General features: G+C 41.6%; 1 protein-coding gene across 1 annotated transcript in view; it reads left to right on the top strand.

Moving 5' to 3' along the window:
- The window catches only part of LOC145338881 (inositol 1,4,5-trisphosphate-gated calcium channel ITPR1-like), a 154,851-nt gene that overhangs the window by 45,712 nt on the left and 95,692 nt on the right, over positions 1-13,447 (top strand). Inside the window, exons 7-8 of the mRNA XM_080183284.1 lie at positions 9,849-10,013; positions 10,705-10,900. Coding sequence (XP_080039410.1) covers positions 9,849-10,013; positions 10,705-10,900 — 361 coding nt within the window. The remainder of the gene's footprint in view (positions 1-9,848; positions 10,014-10,704; positions 10,901-13,447) is intronic.

Raw genomic sequence — 13,447 nt, 5'->3', positions numbered from 1 at the left:
AGATCCATTTAAGTTTACATAGTTCATCCTTCTGCAACTGAGGAGAAAACAAGTCATTCAAACTAATGTGTTTTTGACTTAATCTGGTGAGAATGGTAAACACACTATCACATGAAGTGGTTGCGCTGACTAGCAGGGATAGAATCTGGCAAAGTACATGAGGGAGAAAGGATTAGTGTGTTATATTGAGAGAATGAGATTCAATAAATTGGGAATAGGCTCAAGTGGAAGATGAACATTCTGATAGACCTGGTCATCTTACCCTTGGCCCTCAGTCTGTCAATGCTTTTATTATAAAGCTCTCATCAAATCCCTCAATGGCTTCATCTATCCCTATCTCTGTCGCTCCCTTTTTTTAATTCATTCATGGGACATGGGCATTGCTGGCTGGCCAGCATTTATTGCCTATCCCTAGCTGCCCTCAAGAAGACGGTGATGAGCTGCCTTCTTGAATCGCCAGTCCATGATCTGTGGGTTGTTCTACAATGCGGTTAGGGAGGGAATTTCAGGATTTTGCCCCAGCGACTATGAAGGAATGGCAATATATTTTCAAATCAGGAAGATGAGTGACTTGGGGGGAACTTGCAGATGGTGGTGTTCCTATGTGTCTGCTGCCCTTGCTCTGCTTACTCTTACAATCCTTTGACAGAATTGACTTCAATTCTGGCTCCTTGCCCATCCCCATTTGAATTGCTTCAGCATTAGAGGCAATATCTTTTGCTATCTAGGATCTAAGCTATGGAATTCCCCCCCTAAACATCTCTACCAAAGAGCTTGTTTCTGTGCAGTAAAGTCTGAGCAATTTATGCTGCACTCTGGGTCCCTTTTTGAGTGGTGGAATTTCCCTCCCAATCCCATTGCAGATAGCAAATGCTCCTGTATTGCTGATAAGTTCATGGGACTTGTCTGAAACTTTTTTTTAGATGGATGTGGTACTGCTCAGGATAGGGTGTTCCGACACAATCCGTACAGTAATTAGTCGTCAAAATGCCAGCCCCAAGTGGAGAGGATCTCCAAAAAGATCACGCATATCGACACAGACATCAAATGAGATTTCTTACTGTGCTTGCCCCAGTCCAATGCCGGCATCTCCACATCATGCCAATCCGTACATGACAGCAAAGCAATGCCAATTTTTCTTTGGGGGCGAGGGGTAATTGGGGTGCGGCGAGGAGGGAAAAGAGAGGATTAAAATGCCAGCTGTCTTTTAAAGACTTTGTTTACCCATCCCTAGATTTTTGAAGGCACTTTCACTTCAGTCACTAAATGTGAGCATAGAAATTCTGGAACAGAAGGATACGTTCAATCCAACACGCCTGTTCTTGGCAGAGACTTTAACGTTTCTGCTGAGCACTTGTGTTCTGCATTATCGAGTCTCTATTAGTAGCAATTACATGAAATAAATTAAAAGCTGTGTTATGTCTGTGAGTAATTATTGCAAGGTGCTAAATTCAATGCACGTTTTTCAGGGCTCGAAATACGCATAATAAGTGTGCAAATTAGCTGTAGGAGTGGGCCAATCGGCCCCTCAAGCTGTTCAATAAGACCGTGGCTGATTTGTTTGTGGCCTCAAACTTCACATTCCCGCCTATCCCTGGTAACCTTAGATTTGTTAGTCAAGAATCTACCCACCTGTGCTTTTAAAAATATTCATCAACCCTGCCTCCATAGATCTCTGGGGAAGGCCTTCTGAGAGAAACCATATTCTCCGCATCTCCATTTTAAAAGGGAAATCCTTTATTTTTAAACCGTGTCCCCTATTTCTAGTCTATCCCATAGGGAGATCATCTCTCTATCTTCTAAACTTCAGTGGATACAGGACCAGCCTGTCCAACCTTCACCCCTTCAGCCAAGGTATCAGTTGAGTGAACTGTCTCTGCACAGCTTCTATCCTTTCTTAAACAAGGAGACCAGGACTGTACACAATACTCCATATGTGGTCTCACCAACTGTAGCAAACCATCTCAACTTTATATTCCATTCCCCTTGCAATAAACATTTCATTTGCATTCCTAATTACTTGCTGTACCCTACATACTAAATTCGTGTGAATCATGCACAAAGATGCCCAGATTCTCCTTTATTGCAGTATTCTGCCATCTTCTTCATTTAAATAATATACTGGATTTCTATTCTTGCCAAAGTGGACAAGTTCAAATTTCTATCTGCCAAATTTTTAACTTATCTGTATCCCTTTTGCAGACTTTTTAGGTCCTCTTCACATCTCACTTTTTCTTAACTAGCTTTGTGTCATCAGCAAATTTAGCAATCATCGCTTGGTCCCTTCTTCCAAGTCATTGAATAAATTGTAAAAAGGTGCAGTCCAAGCACTGAACCCCGTGTCACACTCCTCATCACATCTTGCCAACTCCGATATGATTGGTTTATACCTAGCTTCTGTTTCCTGTTAGCTAAAGGATCTTCTACTCATGTAATATGTTACCCAAAGACATTTGCTCTTAACCATGTCCAATGCCTTCTGAAAACTGTCAATTCATTTGTTTTGTTACAAAAGCTGCATGTTTTCAGACATAGTGCCTTAAATTGTCTTTTTACTATATTTGTAACATCTAACCTTATCTGCTGCTGCACTCAAGTTTGAACATGTTATCCCTTCCTGCCCTGCTCGTCATTTTCCTTATTGCTACTTTGATCTCTTATCTTGTATTCTCTGTTTAATTTATCAAATTTTCCCAAATTTAGTTCCTGCCTCCAACCACACTATTTAATTTTGAGCCCTTGGCTGCTGGGGTTCTAAACACCTCAGCCCTGCAGTATATAGGTTTCAAAACCCTGCAGCCAAAAAGCAGTTGGCTGTAGAGGGGAAGGAAAGAATGACATTATTAGGAACAGATTGTTTGTGAATGCATTCCCTGGAATCGTTGGATAAAATAGTTCCTCATTAATCCATCAAGACTTTTGCGCACCATAAGGGCACAAGTTGGTGCCAGATTAAACATGGGTGACGTACGATTTTTAAAAGAGAGCTTTGGGTCAGGTCACAGGTTCAGTAACATAACGCTCCGCTGACTCCCTATGTGCTCATGGATAAGTTACTGCAATGTTCGGAGATCCCTGTCTTTCTCAGAGCTGCAGTAAAGCCAAGTAAAATTTTACAAAATGCGAGGTTAGCTTTCATAACCTTTCCCCAAATCTGGCCAAGTCAGTAAATTAAAGGCACTTTACAGCATTAAGTTTAACAACATCAGTTCTTAACCACTGATCCCATTTTCTCTTTGGTAGTCTTTAATCATTAACTGCTTCTCTGTTTCTATTCTCTTGTTTCTATTCTCGTCCTAATATCATCTCTCTTTGCCCCATACCAAAACCACTTGAAATCAAAAGATGTGGGAACAGAAGTAGGTCATTCAGCCCATTGAGTCTGTTCCATCATTCAAAGGGACCATGACTGATATCATAATCCCCAACTCCACTTTCCTATCTTATTCCCATAACTCTAGATTATTTTGCTGATTAATAATCTATCTACGTTAGCCTTGAACATACTTAACGACTCAACCTCTACAGCGCTGTGCAGTAAAGAATTCCACTGATTCACTACCCTCAGAAGAAATTTCTTTTTATCTCTGTTTATGCCCGCTGGTCCAAGACTCTCCCACAAAGGGAAACAACCTCTCAGCATCTACCCTATAAAGCCACCTGAGAATCATGTATTTCTTAATAAGGTTGCTTCTCATCCTTCTAAACTCCAGTGATTACAGTCCCCACCTATTCGATCTCTTGTAAGAAAATCCCCCCATACCCGGGATCAATCTAGTGAACTTCATCTTTGTGAATTCATTCTCCCTGTCCTAGCACCAGCATCTTGCCCTTCCTTTCCCTGACTGTTCAATTGCTTAAACATTTCTAACACCTTCCTGTTCTCATGAAAGTCCCATCAAAACTTTAACAGTAAACAACCTTCCAGCACATGCTGTATTGTGCTTTCAAAGGGTAAACTCTGTTTCTATCCTCAAAAGCTGCTTGGCCAGCTTTGGGTTGCACCACTCCAGGACTGTCCAGGAGTTGTAGCTGTAATTCTGTGGTCTTTAACGCTCCCCGCCCCTACCGCTGCTAGCGAGAACAAAGAATTTGGCGCTCAGCCAAATCTCTCTTCACAGCAACAGGACTGGATAATTCCAGCTGCGGGCAAGGTCAGAGAATTGCAGCCATAGAGTTTTACAGCACAAAAAGCTGCCCTTAGGCCCATTGTGTCTGCACCAACCATTAGATGCCCATCCTTGAAAAACTGAGCAGTTTGATAGGCCATTTCAGAAGACAGTTAAGAATCAGAGTGTCTAGAGACTTGACTAATACACAGGTCTTGAGCAACTGGCCAGATCCAAATTGGTACCTTGCCAAAAAGTTCTAAAACCAGTGCCCACAGAGGCCACGTAAAGGTGTGAGGTATACAATTCTGAAGCAGAGACCTTAGTGTGCTCTGTAAAAACAAAAAACAGCTATTGTATCTCACTCTGCGTTCCTCAAGTCTCTGCATTATGCTAACACAATAATATTGGCTGTGTGGCAACAACAGATTATGACTTTTAATGTCTAATAATATCAGCAGACTCATGAAGCAATGCCAAGAGCGCAGCAGCAAAGTGCATTTATAAGGATGTTACTAGAATTGATTAAGCAAGCTTCTCTTTTATCTGGAAAGTGAAGCCTAAGAGGAAACCTAGTAAAGAGTCTTTGATGAACGGATTTAGTAGACTGAAAGTGGACAAACTGTTTCTTCTTGTGGGTGAGTCCAGATCGAGAGGACAGAAATACAAAATAATCATTAAATCAGTTAAAAGACTTGGGAAGAATGTTTTTGCAGTAAGAAATCTGACAAGCCAGGTTTAAGTCCAACTGATTTATTTGATAGTAAACTTAAGTTTTCGAGCCTCGAAAGCTTGTGAGTTTACTATCAAATAAATTAGTTGGACTTAAACCTGGTGTTGTCAGATTTCTTACTGTGTTTACCCCAGTCCAACGCCAGCATCTCCACATCAAGAATGTTTTTACACAGAGAGTGATAGAAAAGTGGAATACGCTGCAACGTGGAGTGGTTGAAACACTTAACATTGATGCAAACAACTGGGGAGACTTGATGTGCACATGTGGGAGAAGAGATGGGAGGGATAAGGAGTCAGGGAGGGAAGAAATGATTGAGTGGGAAGGGTTTGGTGTAGAGTATATACCCTGACATAGATCTGTTGCACCAAATGGCCTGTCCTGTGCTGTAGACAATTTGGGGATGGCTGCCTTTTGAGGCAGCAGCAGAGATTAGTGTCAGTTGTCTGGGGACCAGCACTGCCACAGAGATTTCTCATTGACACCTGGGAAATTGATAGTCTGTGTGGCACCACTTGAAGCATCAGTGCCCAAATGATTCTTTCTGTCTTTGTTAACTTGATGCAGGGCTTACTTTGCAACAACTTGCATTAAAAGTTCTATATAAATAAGATGAAATGTGTCGAGCCGCATCATTTGAACATTACCAAGCCTCACGGACATATTTATGTCAGAGGACCAAAAGTGACAAGAGAGGTTTTCATAGTATCCCTGCAGTGCAGTAGGAGGCCATTCGGCCCATCAAGCATGCACCAACAAAAAACCTACCTAGGCCCTATCTCCGTAACCCCACGTATTTGCCTTGCTTATCCTCCTGACACGAAGGGGCAATTTAGAAGGCTAATCAACCTAGTCCTTGGACTGTGGGTTAAATTGGAACACCCGGAGGAAACCCACATAGACACGGGGAGAATGTGTAAACTTCACACAGTCAGTCAAGGCCATAATTGAACTGGTGCTATGAGGCAGCAGTGCTAATCACTGCACCACCGGGATGTATTGTGGTAGTTTTTGCAGTACAGTTTCATTTTAACAAATGGTCGAAAATCTCTCTTAATGTAGGCATCACCTGAAGACCTTCAAAGTAGTTTGGGCGCTGGTAATCCTTCGTGGCTGCCTTTTCAGGAATAACAAACTCATGCAATAAGCTCTAGGATCTCAAATAAACAAAATAGCCACCTGAATTTTTTGCACAATCTAGTTGTTTTTTTAAAAAAAATCTTGCTTAAATGAATTGTGGAAGTTTTTTTATTTTAAAAAGTGTTCATTGTGCTCTGAATCAGTGCTTCGTGAGAGTGAAGCATGATGCCACAACCCATGATACACATGCAGTCGCAAATTGTGGAGCAGCCAAATTATAATCCGTCATGAGGTTTATCTTTTTTATAGCTGTGAAGAAAACTGGACAAATAGTTTTAAAGCTGTGCTTCCTAACCTTTTGTGTGCCTTATTTTCAAAGCACCATTTTCCATTCTGCTTCAGCCTCTAACACTACTATTCTGCTGCTTAGTTAACATATGTGCTGAACACAAGTTTCTGCAAATTAACTCCAAATATCATTTTGGAAAAGCCCTGAGTAAATGTTTGTGTCAGTCATCCCTTCTGCAGTATTGTACGCGGGGTGTTGATTTGCAGAGAAGCATTCAAAAGGGTGAAGAGTTTTATGATAGAGATTGGCAATTTAGTCTTTCCACCGAATCCCTTCAAGTAAACAGGAAAACAGTGGGGTTGTTGTGGTTTAATTTGTTCTATTCCAGAAAGCCAGTTGGCAAAGGATAGACAGGAGCCAATCTTTGCACATTTTTATACTGAATTACAGAGTTAAGTTTTGAAATCTTATGGATGAGGGGGACAGAGAACTACTGAAATCCCCGTTCCCTTCCTCACATCCAGTAAGGTTTTGGAAGAAAGGTATATGTGTGTCTTTTAAGCCCTGAGTGTACGGACAATTTAAATAACCAGCAGCTAGCCTTTTGTGGGTTTAAATAAGGAGGGTTGTTCATTCACCTGCTTTCCTCCCACCCCTCCCCCCCGCAAAATCGAACACTCATTCATACAGCATCACACTCGTGAACATGAAAGGAAAGTATAGTTGAAGATAATAGTGCACCTTTGCAGGTTGTATGCAAAATAATAGTTTATAATTCACTTGATTGGCTTATTCTAGAAAGCACATGTTTTTGAGCTTGATGAAGTAGACACTTTCACTCCTGACATGTAGTTTAACTAAGTTCAGCAAGTGGGAGTCATGTGCTAAAGTGGTTTTCAGCATTCTCTTGAAGAGATTAACTTCTGCAGGTCACGTAGTTAGTTGCTTCTAGTCTCATTAGCAGGAGCTCAGTTGGCAGCGTTAGTGGACCTGAAAAGTTACAGACTTGGTGATCTGACAATGTTACACTCTGCAGTTTTTAAGGTAACACCCTTTTCTGTAGGCAGCACTTCGATTCAATGGGCAGAACAACATGGCTGCCCTACCAAATGGTTTCTTGTAATTCCCTGTTCCAAATATAGTGTTTGTCTTGGATTGATTGACCACAATCTAAACTATTATTTGAAGACATTTCATCCTGACGGGGGAGGTGGGTGGTCGTTGAGACAATATTTCTTTCAAGAAGAATTGTTCAAGTCGGGAGATGTCATTTGCGTGGACTCAGGAGATGGGTAGTTGACACTTCTTCATCTGGAATGTATTCTTTTGTCCTTGTGAAACATTGTAGCAGTTTTGAATTCAGAGATCAGGTCATACCTTCGGCAACCATCGTCTGAACACACATGGTCTATTTTAAAAGAAAGGTCAGTTCCAAAATATTCCATGTGGCGTAAAGTTCATATTTAAGTAATGAATATGACATGCCTTTACTGGGCATGACACCTCCTAACACAACAACCGTAGATTTAGTCTCTGACTGTTTATAGAGAGGTCAAATGAATGTCTGATCAATGCCATGTATAATTAAACAGCATTAATACACAATCAGCATCACATTATTGGACCCTATTCTTCTCTGTTTAAAAGTGTAATGTATTCCCCATTTTATTCCTTACAAATTCCCCTTTCTCCTCCTCTTCCTAGGGAAGCTGACTTGAGTGAAACTACGTAGGGTTCATAACGGTGCCCTGTGCAGTTAACCTAAACTGCCTGTGCTGATAGAGTGAGACTGTAATGCTACTCCACTGGATTTAGTCCTCATCTGACACCCAAGTATGGAAAGTCATGGGTTAGAAATCAGGCATGGGAACCCTGGCTGGTGGGTTACAGAGAGCCATTGTGCCATTCAGACTGCTGAGGTCAGCAATCTTATCACAAACCAAGACTTGGGCTTGCGACCTACTAACGTTATTGTTAAAGGCTATGGCAACCCCCTCTCGCTTGGCTCCAACTTTATCATCCACACCACTGTCCCAATTTCTGCCAGGGCCACCGGCAGACAAACAGGACACATCTACTTGTGTCCTTCAGAGCTAAATTGCTCCACAGTGCCTCCATACAATAAGACCTTGCATATCACCACCGGGCGTTACAATCCCAGAACGTCCATCGTCTTGTCTAACGGTGAAAAAAAAAAGCGGATTGTTGGATCTGGCAAGAGAACCGACATGTTTCTATCCAGGCAACACACCAATTTTCTCTCCAGATCTTACCCCACACTGCCACAAAAAAATAGCTGGGTGTGTTTCATACTGTCACGTAGGGGGACAGGCTGAAACACGCTGGCAAAACCCAGCTGCACTGAGATTGGGGTACCATGTTTAAAGGACATGCTTAAAGGCCCAATTTAGGACAATGATCATTCTCTCTGGCTGCCCCCAACCCATCGCAGAAGTTTTGTGGGCTATCTCCCACCCCCCAATTGGATCCAGCATTCACCACCCTCAAGTTGGAGCCGGTATTCAACCACCCCACCCATTGATCAGAACTGGCATTAGCATCCCCCTGCCCCTTTCCCCCACCCAATCCCCCTCCTGTGGTCTGTGCCAGCAACACCGCACCAGCCCCCCCCCCCCCCCAATCCCAACAATCAAACGGCCATTGCCGATATCTCCAGCTCCCACATTCGCTCTCCGTTGCCATCATCACAAATAAGTGAATCCCCCACCTGCCCCCTCCCACCCCCTCTGAGGATCCCACTGGGGTCTGCACCTGGCACTGCCAGATTGCCCAGGGCAGTGCCAGAGGCATTGCCACACCACTGCCTAGCCATGTCCCTCTTCCCTTGGGGCTATACTCACCATTCTTGGGTTCACATCAGGGTGAACCTATTGTAAACCATGCTGATGTGACTCACATCGCCATGGTTTGCAGATATATAGAAGTGGAGGTCAATATATGGCAAGGGGGAGGTTAATGAAATGTTAATATATTAAAATGTACTTGAATCAGGTTTGTGCCCATTATCACTAGCGAGATCTGTGAATTCCACGGTTTCGCTGAATATTGAACCCCAACTGTCATTCCCATAGATGGCGAGCGTGGGCTCAAAATTGCACCCCAGTGTTGACACCTTGCTGTTTTTAGTCTTTTTTTGTGTTCCGGGACCATTCTTTAAATGGGGTGTAGGAATTTGACACTTAACGCAATGTCGTTTTTCACTGCAGAGATTAAATCCCAGGGTAATTTGATAGTTTCAAATCTCAGTATCCACAGATCTTTCCTTTTAACAATAAAGCTATCACAACTCTGTGAAAATAGAATTTGAGCTTGCATGACAATATAGTTACTGAGTTGGGTTATGTCAATTTGCATAACCATTCAAGTTGACCCAAAACTGACCCTGATGAGTTATTTTGATTATTTAAAGGGAGATTCTCTCCTGTTGAGGCAAGCTGTTGAAGAATATGTAAAAACCACAATTATAGTTATCACACTCCACATTTCAAATGTATGGAGGGAAAAGAAGCTTTTTATAGAAATTTAGGTCACTTGCTGTAAGGTAAGTACAATCATCATTAACTCTATATTTGCTGATATTGGAAGATAAATGATTATTTTTCATGATTCGTTACAGGTTGGCAATAAGGTAATATTCCTGACTAGTTTTGTGGGAAACCGAGGAACTTTCACCAGAGGTTACATGGCAATGGTCCTGGACGTGGAGTTTCTTTATCATCTAGCATACACACTAATATCTGTCATGGGACTTTTTGCCCATGAATTCTTCTACAGTCTGCTGGTATGTATCTGAAGGGATCAGTTCAATTTTGTTTCAAACACTTGTGATTAAAACTTGGCCAAACTTGGTGACAAGAATGTGCAGAAAAGTGAGTTGACTTTCTACCCGAAATGAGGACGATCAGGTGGTGAGATACGCCTCACCCCTCGCTGTCATCGCCACCCCCCCCCCCCCCCCCCCATCTCCTTTGTTCGAATGGCATAATCAGCAGAAAGAAACAGGGCATAGGATCATACAGCATGGGACGAGGCCATTCAGCCCACCATTCCTGAGCTGATTCCTTGAAAGAGTTATGGCTAATTCCCCTCCTTTCCCATTATCCTCCCAGTCATTTGCTCTTTTCCCATCCTATATAATAACAACATAAAGGATCTAATAAGAGTGCAGGATGGCAAGGGGCAAAACTTGAGTTTTAACCCAATATCAGTCATTTTACACATGACTATCATCTTGCAAAGCCAAATTTTGATTTAATGAATATTCAGATACAATGCGTGTAATTTTACATACCTGAAGTGACTACCTAAAGTAAATATATCTCGACTACTGGAAAGATTATGTTGTCCTATCTAACTGTGATGCTTAAAGCTATACACAAATCCATTTACTGGAGATCGATTAGCTATATCCAGTTGGGTAGATTTTTTAAACTTTCTTTTAAAAACACTAATCCCTTCTGTTTATTTTTCAGCTTTTTGACCTGGTTTACAGAGAAGAAACATTGCTGAATGTCATCAAGAGTGTCACTCGAAATGGCCGCTCCATCATACTGACAGCTGTGCTTGCTCTCATCTTAGTCTACCTGTTTTCCATCGTTGGCTTTTTGTTTTTCAAGGATGACTTCATCCTGGCAGTGGACAAGGTGCCAAACAAAACCTACTGGGCAGGTAAAATCAACATATTGAGTAAGAATTAAGCAGGGCTTAATTTGTGAGACCTTTGTTTCATTCAGTAGTTAAAATAGACATTTCTTTAGAGCTTGTGGGGCATTGGATAAGATAATCTCCATGTTTTCGAATAATCCCATGCCTGTGAAATCCCACAGTGAGTTTTTTTCGTGAACTCATTATAGTATAATGGTAGCAGTTCTATAGCAAACTGGACAAAAGACCATTATATTTTGTTGTGTGTGGATAGGATAATCCTGATGGTTTTCAGTGAAAGAATTTGAATTATATTTTGTACAGAGGCTGTTCTTTATTTTCAGAGAGATTTTCCTTTTGCACACAACGATATCCAGATGTCATAATTACACGTCATAATGAGTTTTATACAATGGCACCTCCATTGGCTGGCACAGGTAAGCCGAATGGATGGCAACTGCATCCCCAAAGACATGCCGTATGGAGAGCTTAAATCAGCATGTGATCAACAGGTCACCCACATTATGCAATACAAGGATACCTGCAAGCGAGATCTCAAGCTGACCATGTTCAGAGTTGATATATGGGAAGTTATTGCTGCTGACCAGTATGCCTAGAGACAAATAATCCGGAAGGGTGTGGGAAAAGTTGAGGGCAAAAGAAATGACCAGGCTGCAGAAAAGAGCCAGACAGAAGATTAAAACCTCACTTGACCTTGGGCCAAATGCAGAAGAGAGTCTCACTTGCATATCGGCCTCTACAGCCACAACAGATGTTCAATACACAAGTGACGTATACCTCGGACACAGTTCATCATCTCCTGAGATGGACAGATGCCAATTGGCCTCATGTTGAGACAAGTTGAAGTTGAAGGGATGTGACGGAATGCCACATCGTGGTTAACTCATACTGAAACTTTGTATGTTATCTCTACGCTAGTGTTGATGGAAAGGCTTTACTATAGCGAAAGCGTCATTATCATGTTTTCATCAAGTAAGCGTACTTCATAGGTAAAGCTTTTTCCCAACACACAACATTTGGGGTTTTAACATGTGCTTTCTTTCAGCAGTTTCCTAGCTCTTTCTGTTAGCAAAGCTTACCTCTTAATGGTGAGAAAATAGTAATTATCAAGGTGGAAAGAGATTTGCATGTCCAGGTATACACTGAACAAAAAATAATCAAAAATGATCATGGAATTTTGGTCTTTATCTCAAGGGAGCAGAACGAAAAGTGGAAGAATTTGTATTCGCGTTGTATAGAGCTTTGATCAGATCTCGCCTGGTCTGCATATGTCGGGAAGGATCGATTTGGTCTTGAAGAGGTCGCATTAACAGATCCAGCAAACTGATTCCAGGGCATAGAGTTAAATTCTCAGCATCTGTTGCATAAACTTGGCATGTATTCTGAGTTTGGAAGGTTGAGGTAATCGAGGTGGTTCAATAGGGACATTTATGTTTGCTGGATATATTGTGGGATCTGAGAAATAGTTGAGAAGATTGAGGTCCACTAAGGTTGCTTTCTACTCTTGGTAGTCACATGATAATGGAGTTGATAATTAATCATAACAATTAATCTCAATCAGTAATTTATGTTAGACCCGGTAGTGGAGAGCTTTGGGATCAGTAGCTCCAAAATGCCTATTTTCCCAAGCCCATTCCAGTCACCACGCATCATGTCTGTAATTACTCATAGAAAATTACACAGGGCAAGTAGATTGAAGTGATTTGCTTTGGCCTGCTAAATCCAATTTTCAAGTGAAGCTGCCACAAATTTGGAATGTAATCAGCAAGCACTTTCTCATGTTGAAGAGGAGTGGAAATTTGGAACCTCCTTCCTGTCACTCCATCCCCTACCCAGAAAAAAGCTATGGATCCCAGGTTAATTGAAGTTTTCAAGACAGAGATTGGGATTTTTTTTTTAGGTTTTAATATTGATATGGATCAAAAGTAGATTCAGTAAATGGAATTGAGACACAGATCTTCCACAAGCTAATTGAAATATAAAACAGGCTCAAGGGACTGAATAACTTACTTCTGTCCTTGCATAAAGCGGAACACACTCTACACTTGAAGACAGTGCATAGTCCATATGACAGTGACCTTCCCGTTCAGCACACTGAACATCAAGTTGACTGATAATAGGTTTCAACTCACTAAGACAGAATTCAAATTCAACCATAGTTCTGCCATTTATTTTATAGGTCTCACCCCAATTGGAACCAACCAAAATGCATCACCTCGCATTTGTCCAGGTTAAATTCCATCTGCCATTTCTCTGCCCAATTTTCCAGCCTATCTATATCCCACTGTATTCTCTGACAGTCTTCATCACTATCTGCCAATCTTAGTATTATTGGCAAACTTGCTAATCATACCAGCTACATTTTCTTCCAAGTCATTTATATATTACAAACAGCAGAGGTCCCAGCACTGATTCATGTGGAACACCACTACTTATAGACCTCCATTCAGAAAAACACACTTCCACTGCTACCCTCTGTCTTCTATGGACAAGCCATTCCTGAATCTAATTAACTAGTTCACTCCTGATCCTATGTGATTTAATCTTTTG

The sequence above is a fragment of the Carcharhinus amblyrhynchos genome, unplaced genomic scaffold (genome assembly GCF_965287045.1).
Source record: "Carcharhinus amblyrhynchos unplaced genomic scaffold, sCarAmb.v2.hapA chromosome_215, whole genome shotgun sequence".
Classification (NCBI taxonomy): domain Eukaryota; kingdom Metazoa; phylum Chordata; class Chondrichthyes; order Carcharhiniformes; family Carcharhinidae; genus Carcharhinus; species Carcharhinus amblyrhynchos.
This window is presented reverse-complemented; position numbering and strand designations above follow the sequence as displayed.